The 20,978-nt window shown below is 42.4% G+C and overlaps 1 protein-coding gene and 20 non-coding genes across 22 annotated transcripts in view; 20 read left to right on the top strand and 1 right to left on the bottom strand.

Moving 5' to 3' along the window:
• Positions 1–20,978, bottom strand: part of fgd5a (FYVE, RhoGEF and PH domain containing 5a) — a 63,657-nt gene that overhangs the window by 3,539 nt on the left and 39,140 nt on the right. For both annotated transcript variants that reach the window (XM_044024260.1, XM_044024259.1), the window contains exons 13-18: positions 18,631–18,714; positions 18,457–18,536; positions 18,280–18,376; positions 6,101–6,238; positions 5,634–5,736; positions 5,398–5,534 (exon numbers count right to left, since the gene is read on the bottom strand). In XM_044024260.1, coding sequence (XP_043880195.1) covers positions 5,398–5,534; positions 5,634–5,736; positions 6,101–6,238; positions 18,280–18,376; positions 18,457–18,536; positions 18,631–18,714 — 639 coding nt within the window. The remainder of the gene's footprint in view (positions 1–5,397; positions 5,535–5,633; positions 5,737–6,100; positions 6,239–18,279; positions 18,377–18,456; positions 18,537–18,630; positions 18,715–20,978) is intronic.
• On the top strand, positions 336–406 carry trnae-cuc. Its single transcript has one exon. It is a non-coding gene; the product is annotated as a tRNA-Glu (tRNA).
• On the top strand, positions 968–1,039 carry trnae-cuc. Its single transcript has one exon. It is a non-coding gene; the product is annotated as a tRNA-Glu (tRNA).
• Positions 1,602–1,673, top strand: trnae-cuc. The gene has a single exon. It is a non-coding gene; the product is annotated as a tRNA-Glu (tRNA).
• On the top strand, positions 2,855–2,926 carry trnae-cuc. The gene has a single exon. It is a non-coding gene; the product is annotated as a tRNA-Glu (tRNA).
• Positions 3,489–3,560, top strand: trnae-cuc. Its single transcript has one exon. It is a non-coding gene; the product is annotated as a tRNA-Glu (tRNA).
• trnae-cuc lies at positions 4,123–4,194 on the top strand. Its single transcript has one exon. It is a non-coding gene; the product is annotated as a tRNA-Glu (tRNA).
• trnae-cuc lies at positions 4,757–4,828 on the top strand. Its single transcript has one exon. It is a non-coding gene; the product is annotated as a tRNA-Glu (tRNA).
• On the top strand, positions 7,392–7,463 carry trnae-cuc. The gene has a single exon. It is a non-coding gene; the product is annotated as a tRNA-Glu (tRNA).
• Positions 7,902–7,973, top strand: trnae-cuc. The gene has a single exon. It is a non-coding gene; the product is annotated as a tRNA-Glu (tRNA).
• trnar-acg lies at positions 8,543–8,615 on the top strand. Its single transcript has one exon. It is a non-coding gene; the product is annotated as a tRNA-Arg (tRNA).
• trnae-cuc lies at positions 8,945–9,016 on the top strand. Its single transcript has one exon. It is a non-coding gene; the product is annotated as a tRNA-Glu (tRNA).
• Positions 9,485–9,557, top strand: trnar-acg. The gene has a single exon. It is a non-coding gene; the product is annotated as a tRNA-Arg (tRNA).
• Positions 12,409–12,480, top strand: trnae-cuc. Its single transcript has one exon. It is a non-coding gene; the product is annotated as a tRNA-Glu (tRNA).
• Positions 13,062–13,134, top strand: trnar-acg. The gene has a single exon. It is a non-coding gene; the product is annotated as a tRNA-Arg (tRNA).
• trnae-cuc lies at positions 14,075–14,146 on the top strand. Its single transcript has one exon. It is a non-coding gene; the product is annotated as a tRNA-Glu (tRNA).
• Positions 14,722–14,794, top strand: trnar-acg. Its single transcript has one exon. It is a non-coding gene; the product is annotated as a tRNA-Arg (tRNA).
• On the top strand, positions 15,978–16,050 carry trnar-acg. Its single transcript has one exon. It is a non-coding gene; the product is annotated as a tRNA-Arg (tRNA).
• trnae-cuc lies at positions 16,943–17,014 on the top strand. Its single transcript has one exon. It is a non-coding gene; the product is annotated as a tRNA-Glu (tRNA).
• On the top strand, positions 18,064–18,135 carry trnae-cuc. The gene has a single exon. It is a non-coding gene; the product is annotated as a tRNA-Glu (tRNA).
• trnae-cuc lies at positions 19,232–19,303 on the top strand. Its single transcript has one exon. It is a non-coding gene; the product is annotated as a tRNA-Glu (tRNA).

Genomic DNA, 20,978 nt, shown 5'->3' on the forward strand with positions numbered 1-20,978 from the left:
AACCTGAAGCTTTTGTTGTGCTGTAATCTGCTCACTCCCTGCACCAAAGTCAGGGAAAACAGGGGATGTTGAGCCACTGCTGCCTCCTTCGCTACATTCAAATGTGTTATTTTATGACCTCAGTGGTTCAGATTTTGTTTTCAGATATACCCAAGTGACACAAATTTAACAAGTCGGGCAGAAGTAGAGCGGCATCTCCCGTTTTTATGTGAGCTAAAAACACTGATTTTCTCTATGGACTTTGGTACAAGAGAGTAAGCGATTCATAAACTCGATGTTATTCTGTGAACAGTTGACACGGATGCCTCAGATTCTAGTTCTACTCCTTCAACCACTCCCTGGTGGTCTAGTGGTTGGATTCGGCGCTCTCACCGCCGCGGCCCGGGTTCGATTCCCGGTCAGGGAACTACTGCTTTACTTACTACCCCATTACAATCCTTGAACGCCATGTGACACCAAGTATACCATCACTACGTTTGTCATGAATGTGTGATTCAGTGTGTGTCCTAAGATGACCAACTATTTACAGCCACTGAACTAAACGCTCACCTATATAATCTACTCCTGCTTAAGTCTCTAATATCTTAACAATACCTTTTTTTTCTTGCTGTTAGGCAGCTTTTTCCAACGAGAACCTGAAGCTTTTGTTGTGCTGTAATCTGCTCACTCCCTGCACCAAAGTCAGGGAAAACAGGGGATGTTGAGCCACTGCTGCCTCCTTCGCTACATTCAAATGTGTTATTTTATGACCTCAGTGGTTCAGATTTTGTTTTCAGATATACCCAAGTGACACAAATTTAACAAGTCGGGCAGAAGTAGAGCGGCATCTCCCGTTTTTATGTGAGCTAAAAACACTGATTTTCTCTATGGACTTTGGTACAAGAGAGTAAGCGATTCATAAACTCGATGTTATTCTGTGAACAGTTGACACGGATGCCTCAGATTCTAGTTCTACTCCTTCAACCACTCCCTGGTGGTCTAGTGGTTAGGATTCGGCGCTCTCACCGCCGCGGCCCGGGTTCGATTCCCGGTCAGGGAACTACTGCTTTACTTACTACCCCATTACAATCCTTGAACGCCATGTGACACCAAGTATACCATCACTACGTTTGTCATGAATGTGTGATTCAGTGTGTGTCCTAAGATGACCAACTATTTACAGCCACTGAACTAAACGCTCACCTTATATAATCTACTCCTGCTTAAGTCTCTAATATCTTAACAATACCTTTTTTTTCTTGCTGTTAGGCAGCTTTTTCCAACGAGAACCTGAAGCTTTTGTTGTGCTGTAATCTGCTCACTCCCTGCACCAAAGTCAGGGAAAACAGGGGATGTTGAGCCACTGCTGCCTCCTTCGCTACATTCAAATGTGTTATTTTATGACCTCAGTGGTTCAGATTTTGTTTTCAGATATACCCAAGTGACACAAATTTAACAAGTCGGGCAGAAGTAGAGCGGCATCTCCCGTTTTTATGTGAGCTAAAAACAATGATTTTCTCTATGGACTTTGGTACAAGAGAGTAAGCGATTCATAAACTCGATGTTATTCTGTGAACAGTTGACACGGATGCCTCAGATTCTAGTTCTACTCCTTCAACCACTCCCTGGTGGTCTAGTGGTTAGGATTCGGCGCTCTCACCGCCGCGGCCCGGGTTCGATTCCCGGTCAGGGAACTACTGCTTTACTTACTACCCCATTACAATCCTTGAACGCCATGTGACACCAAGTATACCATCACTACGTTTGTCATGAATGTGTGATTCAGTGTGTGTCCTAAGATGACCAACTATTTACAGCCACTGAACTAAACGCTCACCTTATATAATCTACTCCTGCTTAAGTCTCTAATATCTTAACAATACCTTTTTTTTCTTGCTGTTAGGCAGCTTTTTCCAACGAGAACCTGAAGCTTTTGTTGTGCTGTAATCTGCTCACTCCCTGCACCAAAGTCAGGGAAAACAGGGGATGTTGAGCCACTGCTGCCTCCTTCGCTACATTCAAATGTGTTATTTTATGACCTCAGTGGTTCAGATTTTGTTTTCAGATATACCCAAGTGACACAAATTAACAAGTCGGGCAGAAGTAGAGCGGCATCTCCCGTTTTTATGTGAGCTAAAAACAATGATTTTCTATGGACTTTGGTACAAGAGTAAGCGATTCATAAACTCGATGTTATTCTGTGAACAGTTGACACGGATGCCTCAGATTCTAGTTCTACTCCTTCAACCACTCCCCTGGTGGTCTATAGGATTCGCGCTTCACGCCATGTCCGGGTTGGAATTCCGTCAGGGAACTACTGCTTACTTACTACCCCATTACAATCCTTGAACGCCATGTGACACCAAGTATACCATCACTACGTTTGTCATGAATGTGTGATTCAGTGTGTGTCCTAAGATGACCAACTATTTACAGCCACTGAACTAAACGCTCACCTTATATAATCTACTCCTGCTTAAGTCTCTAATATCTTAACAATACCTTTTTTTTCTTGCTGTTAGGCAGCTTTTTCCAACGAGAACCTGAAGCTTTTGTTGTGCTGTAATCTGCTCACTCCCTGCACCAAAGTCAGGGAAAACAGGGGATGTTGAGCCACTGCTGCCTCCTTCGCTACATTCAAATGTGTTATTTTATGACCTCAGTGGTTCAGATTTTGTTTTCAGATATACCCAAGTGACACAAATTTAACAAGTCGGGCAGAAGTAGAGCGGCATCTCCCGTTTTTATGTGAGCTAAAAACACTGATTTTCTCTATGGACTTTGGTACAAGAGAGTAAGCGATTCATAAACTCGATGTTATTCTGTGAACAGTTGACACGGATGCCTCAGATTCTAGTTCTACTCCTTCAACCACTCCCTGGTGGTCTAGTGGTTAGGATTCGGCGCTCTCACCGCCGCGGCCCGGGTTCGATTCCCGGTCAGGGAACTACTGCTTTACTTACTACCCCATTACAATCCTTGAACGCCATGTGACACCAAGTATACCATCACTACGTTTGTCATGAATGTGTGATTCAGTGTGTGTCCTAAGATGACCAACTATTTACAGCCACTGAACTAAACGCTCACCTTATATAATCTACTCCTGCTTAAGTCTCTAATATCTTAACAATACCTTTTTTTTCTTGCTGTTAGGCAGCTTTTTCCAACGAGAACCTGAAGCTTTTGTTGTGCTGTAATCTGCTCACTCCCTGCACCAAAGTCAGGGAAAACAGGGGATGTTGAGCCACTGCTGCCTCCTTCGCTACATTCAAATGTGTTATTTTATGACCTCAGTGGTTCAGATTTTGTTTTCAGATATACCCAAGTGACACAAATTTAACAAGTCGGGCAGAAGTAGAGCGGCATCTCCCGTTTTTATGTGAGCTAAAAACACTGATTTTCTCTATGGACTTTGGTACAAGAGAGTAAGCGATTCATAAACTCGATGTTATTCTGTGAACAGTTGACACGGATGCCTCAGATTCTAGTTCTACTCCTTCAACCACTCCCTGGTGGTCTAGTGGTTAGGATTCGGCGCTCTCACCGCCGCGGCCCGGGTTCGATTCCCGGTCAGGGAACTACTGCTGTACTTACTACCCCATTACAATCCTTGAAAGCCATGTGACACCAAGTATACCATCACTACGTTTGTCATGAATGTGTGATTCAGTGTGTGTCCTAAGATGACCAACTATTTACAGCCACTGAACTAAACGCTCACCTTATATAATCTACTCCTGCTTAAGTCTCTAATATCTTAACAATACCTTTTTTTTCTTGCTGTTAGGCAGCTTTTTCCAACGAGAACCTGAAGCTTTTGTTGTGCTGTAATCTGCTCACTCCCTGCACCAAAGTCAGGGAAAACAGGGGATGTTGAGCCACTGCTGCCTCCTTCGCTACATTCAAATGTGTTATTTTATGACCTCAGTGGTTCAGATTTTGTTTTCAGATATACCCAAGTGACACAAATTTAACAAGTCGGGCAGAAGTAGAGCGGCATCTCCCGTTTTTATGTGAGCTAAAAACACTGATTTTCTCTATGGACTTTGGTACAAGAGAGTAAGCGATTCATAAACTCGATGTTATTCTGTGAACAGTTGACACGGATGCCTCAGATTCTAGTTCTACTCCTTCAACCACTCCCTGGTGGTCTAGTGGTTAGGATTCGGCGCTCTCACCGCCGCGGCCCGGGTTCGATTCCCGGTCAGGGAACTACTGCTTTACTTACTACCCCATTACAATCCTTGAACGCCATGTGACACCAAGTATACCATCACTACGTTTGTCATGAATGTGTGATTCAGTGTGTGTCCTAAGATGACCAACTATTTACAGCCACTGAACTAAACGCTCACCTTATATAATCTACTCCTGCTTAAGTCTCTAATATCTTAACAATACCTTTTTTTTCTTGCTGTTAGGCAGCTTTTTCCACCGAGAACCTGAAGCTTTTGTTGTGCTGTAATCTGCTCACTCCCTGCACCAAAGTCAGGGAAAACAGGGGATGTTGAGCCACTGCTGCCTCCTTCGCTACATTCAAATGTGTTATTTTATGACCTCAGTGGTTCAGATTTTGTTTTCAGATATACCCAAGTGACACAAATTTAACAAGTCGGGCAGAAGTAGAGCGGCATCTCCCGTTTTTATGTGAGCTAAAAACACTGATTTTCTCTATGGACTTTGGTACAAGAGAGTAAGCGATTCATAAACTCGATGTTATTCTGTGAACAGTTGACACGGATGCCTCAGATTCTAGTTCTACTCCTTCAACCGCTCCCTGGTGGTCTAGTGGTTAGGATTCGGCGCTCTCACCGCCGCGGCCCGGGTTCGATTCCCGGTCAGGGAACTACTGCTGTACTTACTACCCCATTACAATCCTAGAAAGCCATGTGACACCAAGTATACCATCACTACGTTTGTCATAAATGTGTGATTCAGTGTGTGTCCTAAGATGACCAACTATTTACAGCCACTGAACTAAACGCTCACCTATATAATCTACTCCTGCTTATGTCTCTAATATCTTAACAATACCTTTTTTTTCTTGCTGTTAGGCAGCTTTTTCCAACGAGAACCTGAAGCTTTTGTTGTGCTGTAATCTGCTCACTCCCTGCACCAAAGTCAGGGAAAACAGGGGATGTTGAGCCACTGCTGCCTCCTTCGTTACATTCAAATGTGTTATTTTATGACCTCAGTGGTTCAGATTTTGTTTTCAGATATACCCAAGTGACACAAATTTAACAAGTCGGGCAGAAGTAGAGCGGCCGTTTTTATGTGAGCTAAAAACACTGATTTTCACTATGGACTTTGGTGCAAGAGAGTAGGCGATTCATAAACTTAAATTTCAAGCCAGAAAAGGGCATCAAAACCTGTTACTACAACTGACCCAGATGGTATATGGGAAGTGTAGTTCACCTGGTTAAGAGAGGAAATGCTTTTGCGGCTCTTCCACAAACTCGGCGGCTGCAGGCTCTGGAAGACAGCAGAGAGGGGACGACTGGCCCGGTGAGTCCGAGGGCTGGAGCTCCCGCATGCCCCCGACGCGCTTCCTCCTGCAGACACATGATAGTTATATATTTGTAGATATTGACGAAGATGAAGCACAGCAGTGTAGCTTGTCTTTCCACACACCAACAAAAACGAAGATTTACCTCTTTTCCTTAGCTCAGCATAGCAGTGGTCACACACTTTGGCCACTCTGTCTTTGAGGTACTTCAGCGGGTATCTGTTTCTGGAACAGGCGCGACACACCACCTGCTCAAAGACACACAAGGCAAAACAAAATCTACTCATCACATGATTATTTCACAAGGCTGGAGATGATCACAAAAAAGGACTATCAGGATCTATTGATACTGATAATTATGGTGATAAATATCAGATAATTAAAGGTGATATATGTAAGAAATGTGTAAAATTGACCAACACTTATTGGTAAAGTCACTTAGAAAACAGTAAATTGTGGTTTTCACCCTCTTTATAGGCAGAACATGACAAACAGAGAAACATTTCATTTTCACGTTAAACCTCAAAGTGTGTCTTCTTTGTTGTACTTTCTTAAAATAAATAACATCTAAATACACACTGTGCTTGAATAGTGAATGATTTGTAACCTGACCTTGCCGCAGGCGTTGCAGTGGTGTCGTCTCAGTGTGAGGCTGAAGTCAGATGTGCAGTTCATGCACATCATCACGTGAGAGACGGGCACCAGCACAGGAGCAGCTTCACCCAGGGCCATCCACAACTTCTCCCGTGCCTGCAATGTGCAAAGTTATTTTTCTTAGTTCTTAATAATAATAATTACAGCGTACTGCTTCCATATACACACACATATATATATATATATATATATATATATATATATATGTGTTGATGTACTGGGTGTCATGGAAGGGCAGCAGACTGACCCATTTCTATGACCTAATGCCCTGTAGCCACAGCCATTACTGATCTTACGATCCATACACATTGTCCATAATGTCCTTTAAACTGTCATGGTCCTGATTAAATGTCACTGTAAAAGTCTTACATTTCATTTGGAGATTCATTTTGAATTGATTCTGGCACTGTGGTAACTGTTGTGTACTAACGAGAGACTTCTCATGAACCATGTCTTTCTGTGAACAGTTGACATGGATGCCTGAGATTCCAGTACTTCTGCTCCCACCCCTCCTTGGTGGTCTAGTGGCTAGGATTCAGCAATCTCACAGCCACGGCCTGGGTTCGATTAATGGTCAGAGAACGCTCTCTTTGCAAACTAAACATAATGAATTCTAACATCCATTTACAATCATGTGTAATGTACCATCCCCATAAAGATTGACAAATCATACCCATCGTTTGGTGTGGAACAGTGAGTTTGTGCTTGACTAACAGCGAGATAAGTAAAGAGATTACAGACTTAGGCAGACATAGATATTATTATTAAGTGAGTCTTTAAATGAGTGGCTTAAATCAGGTTTCCTTGTGTCCAAAATAGCAGATATTCATGAGACACAGAGAGGATACATTTTCTAAAGAGGTCTGAAGCACGGGAAGGACAGGGCTAGTGGCGCAATTACACATTACACATGATTGTAAATGGATGTTAGAATAACACGTCTGACTACAGATCAGAGGATTTTACGTTGACTCCTGGCCAGCTTGGTCGCTTTTAAGACAGAAACACAGGTAAGTGAACACATGTAGGGAAAAACAACAGCTCAAACCATATTTCCCTGTGAGAATCAAAGTAACTTGAAGGGACAGTTCCTTTAAGAGACGAGTTGTCATTTTGAAGAGATGATGTATAAGGGCAGACAGTGACCCCTATTGGCAATTGTTGTGTACTACCAATAAAAGTCTGCTCATGAACAGTTGTCACACATGCCTGTCATTCCAGTACAGATGCTTGGAGCATGGGAAACATGTCCCTGGTGGTCTAGTGGTTAGGATTCGGCGCTCTCACCGCCGCGGCCCGGGTTCGATTCCCGGTCAGGGAACACTCTCTTTTGCAAACGGAACGTTACAACAACCAGTCACGATCCCATGTCTACAAACCCTCTGTGAATTGCAACAACACATTAAATGCTGCCCTGCCGTCACATTTAACATGAAAAGTAAGCAGTCAGAGAACTCACGGCATTTTCAGAGTAGAAACTAGTCACTCCCTGCACAAAGTCCACAGAGAAAATCACTGATTTTACCTCATATATAAATATGTATAGAAATACATACATATATATGTATATACACACAACACAATTATATATATACAGTTCCTTTCAGAGACTAGTTGTCATTTTAAAGCGATGATGATATAAGGGCAGAGCGTGACCTCTATTGGCAACTGTTATGTACTACCAACAAACGTCTGCTTATGAACAGTTGTCACACATGCCTGTCATTCCAGTACAGATGCTTGGAGCAAAAGCAACATGTCCCTGGTGGTCTAGTGGTTAGGATTCGGCGCTCTCACCGCCGCGGCCCGGGTTCGATTCCCGGTCAGGGAACACTCTCTTTTGCAAACGGAACGTTACAACGACCAGTCACTATCCCATGTCTACAAACCCTCTGTGAATTGCAATAACACATTAAATGCTCCCCTGCCGTCACATTTAACATGAAAAGTAAGCAGTCAGAGAACTCACGGCATTTTCAGAGAAGAAACTAGTCACTCCCTGCACCAAAGTCCGCAGAGAAAATCACTGATTTTACATCATATATATATGTATACATATATATATACAACACAATTATATATATGCAGTATGTAACCAACAAGGCAGCAGTAGAGCAGCAGCTCCTGTGTCCATGTGAGCTAAAAATGCTGATTTTTCTATCTGGACTTTGGTGTGGGAGAGTGAGTGAGTTACAAACTTCAGTTTCCTGCAGGACTGAAGTTGGGATAACAACTGACTAACAGTGAGATAACTAAAGAGATTATAGACTTAGGCAGGCATAGATATTATTATTAATTGGGCCTTTAAATGAATGGTTTCCCTGTGTCCACAATAGCAGATGTTCACATGAGACATAGAGAGGATGAATTTTGTGAAGAGCTCTAACCAAGGGACGTACAGGGCTAGTGGCGCAATGGATAACGCGTCTGACTACGGATCAGAAGATTCTAGGTTCGACTCCTGGCTAGCTCGGTGACTTTTAAGACAGAAACATGGGTAAGTGCACACAGATCGGGAACAACAGCAGCTCAAATCTAATGCTGCTTGTGTCACTTCCCAGATGCTGTTAAGTACTGCCCACAAGTGAACACATGTAGGGAAGACAGCAGCTGTGAGAATCACGAAACTTGAAGGGACAGTTCCTTTCAGAGACTAGTTGTCATTTTGAAGCGATGATGGTATAAGGGCAGAGAGTGACCTCTATTGGCAACTGTTATGTACTACCAACAAACATCTGCTCATGAACAGTTGTCACACCTGCCTGTCATTCCAGTACAGATGCTTGGAGCAAGGGAAACATGTCCCTGGTGGTCTAGTGGTTAGGATTCGGCGCTCTCACCGCCGCGGCCCGGGTTCGATTCCCGGTCAGGGAACACTCTCTTTTGCAAACTGAACGTTACAACGACCAGTCACGATCCCATGTCTACAAACCCTCTGTGAATTGCAACAACACATTAAACGCTGCCCTGCCGTCACATTTAACATGAAAAGTAAGCAGTCAGAGAACTCACGGCATTTTCAGAGAAGAAACTAGTCACTCCCTGCACCAAAGTCCACAGAGAAAATCACTGATTTTACATCATATATATACATTTATACACATACATATATATATATATATATATATATATACATATATACATATATATATATATACATATATATATATATGTACACAACACAATAATATATATACAGTATGTAACCAACAAGGCAGCAGTAGAGCAGCGGCCTTTAAATGAATGGCTAAAACCAGGTTTCCCTGTGTCCACAATAGCAGATGTTCACATGAGACACAGAGAGGATGAATTTTGTGAAGAGCTCTAACCAAGGGAAGTACAGGGCTAGTGGCGCAATGGATAACGCGTCTGACTACGGATCAGAAGATTCTAGGTTCGACTCCTGGCTAGCTCGGTTACTTTTAAGACAGAAACATGGGTAAGTGCACACGTCGGGAACGACAGCAGCTCAAATCTAATGCTGCTTGTGTCACTTCCCAGATGCTGTTAAGAACTGCCCACTTCTCCTGCACCTGGTTTATCTGTGTTTACACTTACTGAAAATCTGAGTTATGACAGCCACTTACAATAACTACGGTAACGTGTACAAAACCACTGTGAGTTGAAACATAATCTTGCAGTTTCAGATTTATCTAAGTGACACAAATAGACCCAACGAGGCACCAGTAGAGCAGCACAGTTTGTCCGTATAACTCCAAAAAACACACGTTGGCTGGTTGGCACAGGAAACGGAAAACAAAAATGTGAGTTGACACTTGATGACCATCTCTCCCTCACTGCCAACATTGCTGCAACAGCTAGATCTTGCAGATACATGTTGCACAACATCCGAAGGATACGGCCTATTCTAACCCAGAAGGCGGCACAGGTTCTGGTCCAGGCTCTAGTCATCTCACGCTTGGATTACTGCAACTCCCTCCTGGCTGGTCTTCCTACATGTGCCAGACGATCTCTGCAACTCATCCAGAATGCAGCAGCTCGACTGGTCTTCAACTTACCAAAATTCTCCCACACTACGCTGCTCCTCCGCTCCCTTCACTGGCTTCCTGTAGCTGCTCGCATCCGCTTCAAGACTCTAGTGCTTGCGTTCCATGCTACAAACGGATCCGGTCCAGCCTACATCCAGGACATGATCAAAACCTACACCCCAGCCCGCCCACTCCGCTCTGCATCGACAATCCGGCTCGCTGCCCCCTCACTGAGAGGATCGCAGAGGCACTCGCAGAACTCGAGACTGTTCACTGTCCTCGCTCCCAAATGGTGGAACGATCTCCCCATCGACATCCGGACAGCTGAAAGCCTCCACATCTTCCGCCGCCGACTAAACTCACATTTCTTCCGACTCTACCTCGACTAAGACAACAACAAAAAAAAAATTGTACATCGCCCTTATGACTAGCACTTCATAGTTTGATCTACTTGAAGCTCTTACTTACTTCTAGCTCTTATTTGTACCCAAATGTTTAAATGCACTTTTGTAAGTTGCTTTGGATAAAAGTGTCTGCTAAATGACATGTAATGTAACATGTAAAAGTTAAAAATGCAGATTTTTCTCTGGACTTTGGTATGGGAGAGTGAGTGAGTTACACTCAGTTTCCTGAAGGAAAGTGCTGACTAACAGCGAGATAATGAAAGAGATTATAGACTTAGGCTTATGTAGATAGTATCAAGTGAGTCTTTAAATGAGTGGCTTGAACCAGGTTTCCTTGTGTCCACAATAGCAGATATTCACGTGAGACACAGAGAGGATGAATTCTCTGAAGAGGTCTGCAGCACGGGAAGGACAGGGCTAGTGGCGCAATGGATAACACGTCTGACTACAGATCAGAAGATTCTATGTTGACTCCTGGCTAGCTCGGTCGCTTTTAAGACAGAAACACAGGTAAGTGAACACATGTAGGGAACAACAGCAGCTAAAGACAGCAGCTGTGAGAATCACGAAACTTGAAGGGACAGTTCCTTTCAGAGACTAGGGCCGTTTCTCAATATCCATACTTGTGCGTACTTGTGCGTACTTGCGTACTCCCGTACTTGTGAAAACGTCATCAGCCTCAGTCCAAGTGCTGTTCCAATTCTCAAGTAAGCGAACAGCGAGGACGGTTCTCAAACCCGGAAGTGTTCTCGCTCCGCCCATGTTTACCAAGTATGCATCGGAGGTGACTTAAGCGTACTTGGGATGGCCATGTATCCCAGAATACATTTCGGCGGAGCATAGCAGCAGATAATAGAAATATAAATCTGAAATAAATATTTTTCTGTGTCCCTGAACAAAGTTTTAAGATCATTTGAGGCGAGAAATTAGTCATTTAGAATTCAAACATGTGGTTTGTGTATGACGATATGACGCATTTATAGTTTGGCAGCGACGTTTGTCGGAGGTGATCAGCTCCACCTCTGTGGGCGCTCGGCGCTCACTGTGCCCGGCACAGAGCAGCGTTACCTCGGCCTGTCCTGATGAAATGATCCGCTGGCTCAGACGTCGCTGTCATTACATGCTCGGTGTGATCCATAGATTTGTTGTTGACGTGTTATTTTGATTTTAATGGAAACGTTTTGACCTGAAAGTTTGAAAGTTTGTATATTATTAATTTTTTTTAATTTCAACTTTGAATGTTAGATTTATATTAAAGTCACACGGTCATTGTATCTGTATTTAAATATAATATTTAAATATTAGATATGTAGAATAGTATATATTTGTACACGTATATATATACACTACACTACACTACTCAATGCTGTACTATATCTATTTTCCACATTGTATTATATATATTAATAGAAATAAATTAATAAATGAAGTTAAATATTTAAAATGTAAAAATAATAACAACATATATATGCATTTATTAAAAGTATTTCATATGTTCATTTATCAACACCGTAGGTGGCGCTAATGAGGCTGCAGCACTTGGCGCCAGCCACCATTCAAACAGCAGAACAATACATACATACTTGCATACTTGAGTATTGAGGAACAACCACATACTTGTGTACTCCCGTACTTGGCAAGTATATACTCCCAGCGTACTTCTCAAGTATATACTTCCCAAGTAAGCAAGTACATACTTGCTAACTTGAGTATTGAGAAACGGCCTCGATGTCATTTTGAAGCGATGATGGTATAAGGGCAGACAGTGACCTCTATTGGCAACTGTTATGTACTACCAACAAACGTCTGCTTATGAACAGTTGTCACACATGCTTGTCATTCCAGTACAGATGCTTGGAGCAAGAGCAACATGTCCCTGGTGGTCTAGTGGTTAGGATTCGGCGCTCTCACCGCCGCGGCCCGGGTTCGATTCCCGGTCAGGGAACACTCTATTTTGCAAACGGAACGTTACAATGACCAGTCACTATCCCATGTCTACAAACCCTCTGTGAATTGCAACAACAAATTAAACGCTGCCCTGCTGTCACATTTAACATGAAAAGTAAGCAGTCAGAGAACTCACAGCATTTTCAGAGAGGAAACTAGTCACTCCCTGCACCAAAGTCCACAGAGAAAATCACTGATTTTACATCATATATACATTTATACATATACATACATATATATGTATACATATACAACACAATTATATATATGCAGTATGTAACCAACAAGGCAGCAGTAGAGCAGCAGCTCCTGTGTCCATATGAGCTAAAAATGCTGATTTTTCTATCTGGACTTTGGAGAGTGAGTGAGTTACAAACTTCAGTTTCCTGCAGGACTGACGTTGGGATAACAACTGACTAACAGTGAGATAACTAAAGAGATTATAGACTTAGGCAGGCATAGATATTATTATTAATTGGGCCTTTAAATGAATGGTTTCCCTGTGTCCACAATAGCAGATGTTCACATGAGACACAGAGAGGGTGAATTTTGTGAAGAGCTCTAACCAAGGGAAGTACAGGGCTAGTGGCGCAATGGATAACGCGTCTGACTACGGATCAGAAGATTCTAGGTTCGACTCCTGGCTAGCTCGGTCACTTTTAAGACAGAAACATGGGCAAGTGCACACATGTCGGGAACGACAGCAGCTCAAATCTAATGCTGCTTGTGTCACTTCCCAGATGCTGTTACGAACTGCCCACTTCTCCTGCACCTGGTTTATCTGTGTTTACACTTACTGAAAATCTGAGTTATGACAGCCACTGACTATCACTACGGTAACGTGTACAAAACCACTGTGAATTGAAACATAATCTTGCAGTTTCAGATTTATCTAAGTGACACAAATAGACCCAACGAGGCACCAGTAGAGCAGCACAGTTTGTCCGTATAACTCCAAAAAACACACGTTGGCTGGTTGGCACAGGAAACGGAAAACAAAAATGTGAGTTAAAAATGCGGATTTTTCTCTGGACTTTGGTATGGGAGAGTGAGTGGGTTACACTCAGTTTCCTGAAGGAAAGTGCTGACTAACAGCGAGATAATGAAAGAGATTATTGACTTAGGTTTATGTAGATAGTATCAAGTGAGTCTTTAAATGAGTGGCTTGAACCAGGTTTCCTTGTGTCCACAATAGCAGATATTCACGTGAGACACAGAGAGGATGAATTCTCTGAAGAGGTCTGCAGCACGGGAAGGACAGGGCTAGTGGCGCAATGGATAACACGTCTGACTACAGATCAGATAATTCTACGTTGACTCCTGGCTAGCTCAGTCGCTTTTAAGACAGAAACACAGGTAAGTGAACACATGTAGGGAACAACAACAGCTGAAGACAGCAGCTGTGAGAATCACGAAACTTGAAGGGACAGTTCCTTTCAGAGACTAGATGTCATTTTGAAGCGATGATGGTATAAGGGCAGACAGTGACCTCTATTGGCAACTGTTATGTACTACCAACAAACGTCTGCTTATGAACAGTTGTCACACATGCCTGTCATTCCAGTACAGATGCTTGGAGCAAGAGCAACATGTCCCTGGTGGTCTAGTGGTTAGGATTCGGCGCTCTCACCGCCGCGGCCCGGGTTCGATTCCCGGTCAGGGAACACTCTCTTTTGCAAACGGAACGACCAGTCACGATCCCATGTCTACAAACCCTCTGTGAATTGCAACAACACATTAAACGTTGCCCTGCCGTCACATTTAACATGAAAAGTAAGCAGTCAGAGAACTCGCCGCATTTTCAGAGAGGAAACTAGTCACTCCCTGCACCAAAGTCCACAGAGAAAATCACTGATTTCACATCATATATATATATATATGTATACATATATATGTATACATATACAACACAATTATATATATGCAGTATGTAACCGACAAGGCAGCAGTAGAGCAGCAGCTCCTGTGTCCATGTGAGCTAAAAATGCTGATTTTTCTATCTGGACTTTGGTGTGGGAGAGTGAGTGAGTTACAAACTTCAGTTTCCTGCAGGACTGAAGTTGAGATAACAACTGATTAACAGTGAGATAACTAAAGAGATTATAGACTTAGGCAGGCATAGATATTATTATTAATTGGGCCTTTAAATGAATGGTTTCCCCGTGTCCACAATAGCAGATGTTCACATGAGACACAGAGAGGGTGAATTTTGTGAAGAGCTCTAACCAAGGGAAGTACAGGGCTAGTGGCGCAATGGATAACGCGTCTGACTACGGATCAGAAGATTCTAGGTTCGACTCCTGGCTAGCTCGGTCACTTTTAAGACAGAGACATAGGTAAGTGGATACAAGGAAGGAACAATATCGGCTCACATCTCGTGCTCTGTCACTTCCCAGACGCTAATAAGTGCTGCCCACTTTTCATGCACTGAATATTAGAAGTTATAATAACCAACTTCTGTCACCAATAGGGCTGTAATCACCCAAAGAAATTCTTGGTCGACTGAACCCCTGAAAAAGTTACTGAAATGCATCAAACGGATAAAACCGGAAGGTCATCTCCACCTAAAGCTGCCCATCTTACACTCAACAGTCTGCTGTTGAATGAGTGTCACTAATGCCTGTCATTATAAGAATAAGGCATAGATAGTGGCCATTACTGTGTAGTACCAACAATGATCTTTGCATGAGCAATTCCTCATGTATGTATGTAATTCAAGTAAAGACGGTCAGAACAAGGTAAGCATGTCCCTGGTGGTCTAGTGGTTAGGATTCGGCGCTCTCACCTGGCCTGGGTTTGATTCCCAGTCAGGAAAAACTCTTTTGCAAACTGAACATTACGATTTATGACAGCCACTTGCTATGACTACGCTAATGCTAATGATTTTGGGAGAGTGAGTGAATACCAACCATCAGTTTCCACCATATTTCCCTGTGAGAATCACTAAACTTGAAGGGACAGATCCTTTCAGAGACTAGTTGTCATTTTGAAGAGAGGACGGTATAAGGGCAGACAGTGACCCTATTGGCAACTGTTGTGTACTACCAACAAACATCTGCTCATGAACAGTTATCACACATGCCTGTCATTCCAGTACAGATGCGCCGTGGCCAGGGTTCGATTTCCGGTCAGGGAACACTCTTGTGTGCAAACTGAACATTACAACAGCCGGTCACTATCACATGCCTACAAACCCACTGTGAAATGTAACAAGTGTGTCCATGTGAGCTAAAAATGCTGATTTTTCTATCCTTGGATTGGGAGAGTGAGTGAGTTACAACCTTCAGTTTCCTGCAGGACTGAAGTTGAGATAACAACTGACTAACAGTGAGATAACTAAAGAGACTACAGACTTAGGCAGGTGTAGATATTATTAGTAAGTGGGCCTTTAAATGAGTGGATAAAACCAGGTTTCCCTGTGTCCACAATAGCAGATGTTCACATGAGACACAGAGAGGAGGAATTTTGTGAACAGCTCTAACAGAGGGAAGTACAGGGCTAGTGGCGCAATGGATAACGCGTCTGACTACGGATCAGAAGATTCTAGGTTCGACTCCTGGCTAGCTCGGTCACTTTTAAGACAGAAACATGGTGCACACATGTCTACTAATGCTAGTAGACATGTCTACTAATGCTTCTAATGCTGATGTGTCCTTACATCACTTCCCAGACTGTGTTCACACTTACTGAAAATATGAGTTATGACAGCCACTTACAATCACTACGGTAACGTGTACAAAACCACTGTGAGTTGAAACATAATCTTGCAGTTTCAGATTTATCTAAGTGACACAAATAGACCCATGAGGCACCAGTAGAGCAGCACAGTTTGTCCGCATAACTCCAAAACACCCATTGGCTGGTTGGCACAGGAAATTGAAAACAATGTGAGCTAAAAATGCTGATTTTTCTCTGGACTTTGGTGTGGGAGAGTGAGTGCGTTACACTCAGTTTCCTGAAGGAAAGTGCTGACTAACAGCGAGATAACGAAAGAGATTATAGACTTAGGTTTATGTAGATAGTATCAAGTGAGTCTTTAAATGAGTGGCTTAAACCAGGTTTCCTTGTGTCCACAATAGCAGATATTCACGTGAGAAACAGAGAGGATGAATTCTCTGAAGAGGTCTGCAGCACGGGAAGGACAGGGCTAGTGGCGCAATGGTTAACACGTCAGACTACGGATCAGAAGATTCTACGTTGACTCCTGGCCAGCTCGGTCGCTTTTAAGACAGAAACACAGGTAAGTGAACACGTGTAGGGAACAACAACAGCTTAAACCATATTTCCCTGTGAGAATCACAAAACTTGAAGGGACAGTTCCTTTCAGAGACTAGTTATCATTTTGAAGAGATGATGGTATAAGGGCAGACAGTGACCTGTTGTGTAATACCAACAAACGTCTGCTAATGATCAGTTGTCACACATGCCTGTCATTCCAGTACAGATGCTTTAAGCACATGTCCCTGGTGGTCTAGTGGTTAGGATTCGGCGCTCTCACCGCCGCGGCCCGGGTTCGATTCCCGGTCAGGGAACACTCTCTTTTGCAAACGGAACGTTACAACAACCAGTCACGATCCCATGTCTACAAACCCTCTGTGAATTGCAACAACACATTAAATGCTGCCCTGCCGTCACATTTAACATGAAAAGTAAGCAATCAGAGAACTCACAGCATTTTCAGAGAAGAAAGTCGTCACTCCCTGCACCAAAGTCCACAGAGAAAATCACTGATTTTACATCATCTCACTCTCTCTCTCTCTCTCCATATATATATATACATATATATATATATATATATACATACATATATATATATATATATCTATACATATATATACATACACACAACACAATAATATATATACAGTATGTAATATCTGGACTTTGGATTGGGAGAGTGATTGAGTTACAAACTTCAGTTTCCTGCAGGACTGAAGTTGAGATAACAACTGACTAAAAGTGAGATAACTAAAGAGATAATAGACTTAGGCAGGCGTAGATATTATTATTAAATGGGCCTTTAAATGAGTGGATAAAACCAGGTTTCCTTATGTCCAAAATAACAGATATTCACATGAGACACAGAGAGGAGATCAGAAGATTCTCGGTTCGACTCCTGGCTAGCTTGGTCACTTTTAAACAAAGATAAGTGAACACATGTAGGGCATGGAAACAGATCAAACCCTGTGACAAATCGTGCATTGATGTGTCCCGGAGCCAGGTGCCCAAACCCTGTGACTTCCCTAATCCCTTGGTGTGTGTTCAATATTGGTGTTTAAAAATGGAAAGTGTTCAATGCAGAATTTGCAAAAGATGGTCAATCTCTAATTAGTGAGTGTGGGAGTGACTTTGCCTGTGTTGTGCACTGTATTTTGCATTTCTGACCTCTTTATAATGAAATGGTTCACCCAAAGTGGCTTGTTTCTGTATATAATTCAGGACTAGGATGTCATTTTGAAGAGATGATGGAATAAGGGCAGACAGTGACCCCTACTGGCAACTGTTGTGTACTACTAACAAATGTCTTCTAATGAGGACATGTCACGGATGTCTGACATTCCAGTGAATCCACTCACACCACTCCCTGGTGGTCTAGTGGTTAGGATTCGGCGCTCTCACCGCCGCGGCCCGGGTTCGATTCCCGGTCAGGGAACACTTCTTTGCATATTGAACACTACATCTCCACATTTACCATGAAAAGTAAGTTATTAGATACACGTGTGTGTTTCGGAAACCCTTTAAAAACAAGGCGATTCCTCTCAAAGTGGCTTAACCTGATAAAATAAAATGTCAGTACCTCACTGCAGGGTCCACCGAACGTGCAGAGACCTGCAGCGTGGTCCGCTATGGCCCGGCTGAGTGTGTGGAACCAGTCTTCTCTTTCCCCAACGGAACTGAAGAGACGCAAAGACTGAATGAGCTGATGTTTTACATTGCAAGTGGTTAAAAAAACAACAGGAGGGAAGATTCTCACCCGGCAGAGAGCGTAATGGTGATGTCCGACACTTCGATTTTTAGACAGTTTAGCACGTTGTCCAGGACAGGTTTGCTCACCTGTAGGAACAAAAACAAACCAGTTTAGTCTATAAAAAAAACGGATCACAGAGAAATTGTGTTGCAAAAGGGCTATAAGAATAAAAATGTTCACCTTCATTCCTGACAGAGAGAGTGTGTTCTTGAGTCTGTACTTGCCATCCTGCTGCGGGTACGTGTACAACATGATATCGTTCATCTGGTGGAGAAAACAATGGTCTCTTATTTTTTTTTTTTTTATGTATTACATAATAAGGACAAACATGTGATATAATTCTCAGTGAATTCAGTCACTTAAAATACAGAATTCCACATCAGTGCATACATATCATCAATTGTAAAAACACTTTAAAACAACAACAACAAAGCACTAGAAGTCCATACAACCCATTTTTCATACAAACAGTGAACCTGATGTCAGTTTAGACAGATTCTTTTCTTTACATTTTGGCCAGAATGCGTGGCGGAAGAACGAGAAAGTCACTTTTTAAAATTCAGAGGGAGTCATGTTTCAGTTGGGAGAAAATAATCCTGCAGTCAATGAGTGGACAGTTCTAAAATAAATGAAATAATGTGCCATCACATGAATTCCACTTTGGGTAAAATATGTAATTGCAGTTAAAACTCAAATTAATCATATGGAGCAGAGAAACCAGGGAATACTCACATTTCAGAAGCTGAAAAATCAAAAAATTGTGGAATTCACATGCAACATGTCCCTGGTGGTCTAGTGGTTAGGATTCGGTGCTCTCACTGCCGCGGCCTGGGTTCGATTCCCGGTCAGGGAATATTTATTTGGACACTGAGCAATTATGAGTTATAACAATTGAGAATTATCACTATGATTAATACTGTGAAAACATGACACTAAATGACATCCTTGTCTAAATGTGTACGTGACGATTATCAAAGTAGTATTTACCAATTGATTAATCACTGAGTAATTGATTAATTCTTGCAGATACAGCAGAGGTGTAATTTCATGTGGCCTGTCAGCAATTTTTCCTTTTTATTGATTAATTTTGCATCAAATATGTTTTTTATTGTGAAGTATATCGCGTTCATATAAAACACAATTTATATTTTGAAATGATCAGGAATATTTTTATGAGGGGAATATTGTGAGGTAATTTTAAGCTCATTTTGCTTTTTCCCCCCACTTGACCAGTACCTAAATGACCAGACTAGTTGCTTAAATAAATAATGTAGTTTTAAATTGGCAAACAACATAGAACAATTAAAAAATAAATAAATGGTGTTGTTGAAGCAATTATTATTTTGAAAAACATCATAGGACAAAGGGATAAAACGTGTGAAACACTACCATATTAGATGCTTTTTAGTTACACAAGTGAAACTTATTCTCAGCTCTCTAAAAATAAAAATAACCACAAGGTGGGGGTGTTGTCCTAAGAGAAATATGTGAAATTTCAGCTTTTCACCTCATTGTTTATTCTTTTCTATAGGAAAGCAACTTTTCTGGGCTCGACCACTCTGGGTCTCGTTTCCTTTCACAGCGCTCACACACGTCTGTGCATCCTGTCAGCACAAAATTCCCATGAACATGCGCACACACACACACACAACAAAATAAAGGCATGGCTGCGGAGAAGGTATTTATTTGCTTGTTCAGAGCCCAAAGTATTTTGATCCCCCTGAAACGTGTTCTTCATTGTGTTACTGAGAAGCATTTCATTTCTTCCCAGACAAAAGAAATGACATCAGTGGTCACACCTCGTGTGTGTGCTCTAAACATCCGCTGGGGCCGTAAAGGCAGCATCCAGGAATTCTCCACCCTGCTCCGGGGCTCCAGGCCTCCCCTCGCCCTCCCCGTCTTCTCAGGCTACGCTGAGAACCAGGGACTGGGTGGAACCGGCCACCTTCACCACAACAACAACACAAACAGCCTTAGATACGGGCTTTTGTGACTGGTTCGACTGGCTGGAGACAAAACAGCAGCATGATAGACAAGCACGAGGCCGCCCCGTGACCTCTGGGCTGCAGCCACCGCAGTTCGCCTGCTCCACCCTGCGCTGCTAGTTTACTCAAAGATTCCTTCGACACAAAAACCACAGCGAGTGCCAAGTTACAAGACTTGCACAAAACGACTTTGTCAGATGACACACAACACCCACCGACTACAAAAAAAAAAAGGGTCCAGGATGTAACATTTAGGAGCGTTTATGTTTGTGTGTGTGTAATCACTTTGAAATACTTCTGTGCTGAAGCCCATTTCACACTGGATGTGTGTGTGTGTTAGCGCGTATGACTCGGCTCTTCTGACCGGCTCTTGTCAGGTTCAGTGACATAAATTTTTGATGTTTTTTGATTGCTTTATTGTATCAAATACAAATAAGTTTACTATTTTTGATGGCCCAGTGAACACAACCAGTCTTGTGTAAAGTATCTAAAAGGAATACTTTATAGCAAAAGAATAAAGTGCAAGAATCATAACAGAAAATG

This window comes from Solea senegalensis, linkage group LG4 (assembly GCF_019176455.1).
Source record: "Solea senegalensis isolate Sse05_10M linkage group LG4, IFAPA_SoseM_1, whole genome shotgun sequence".
Classification (NCBI taxonomy): Eukaryota; Metazoa; Chordata; class Actinopteri; order Pleuronectiformes; family Soleidae; genus Solea; species Solea senegalensis.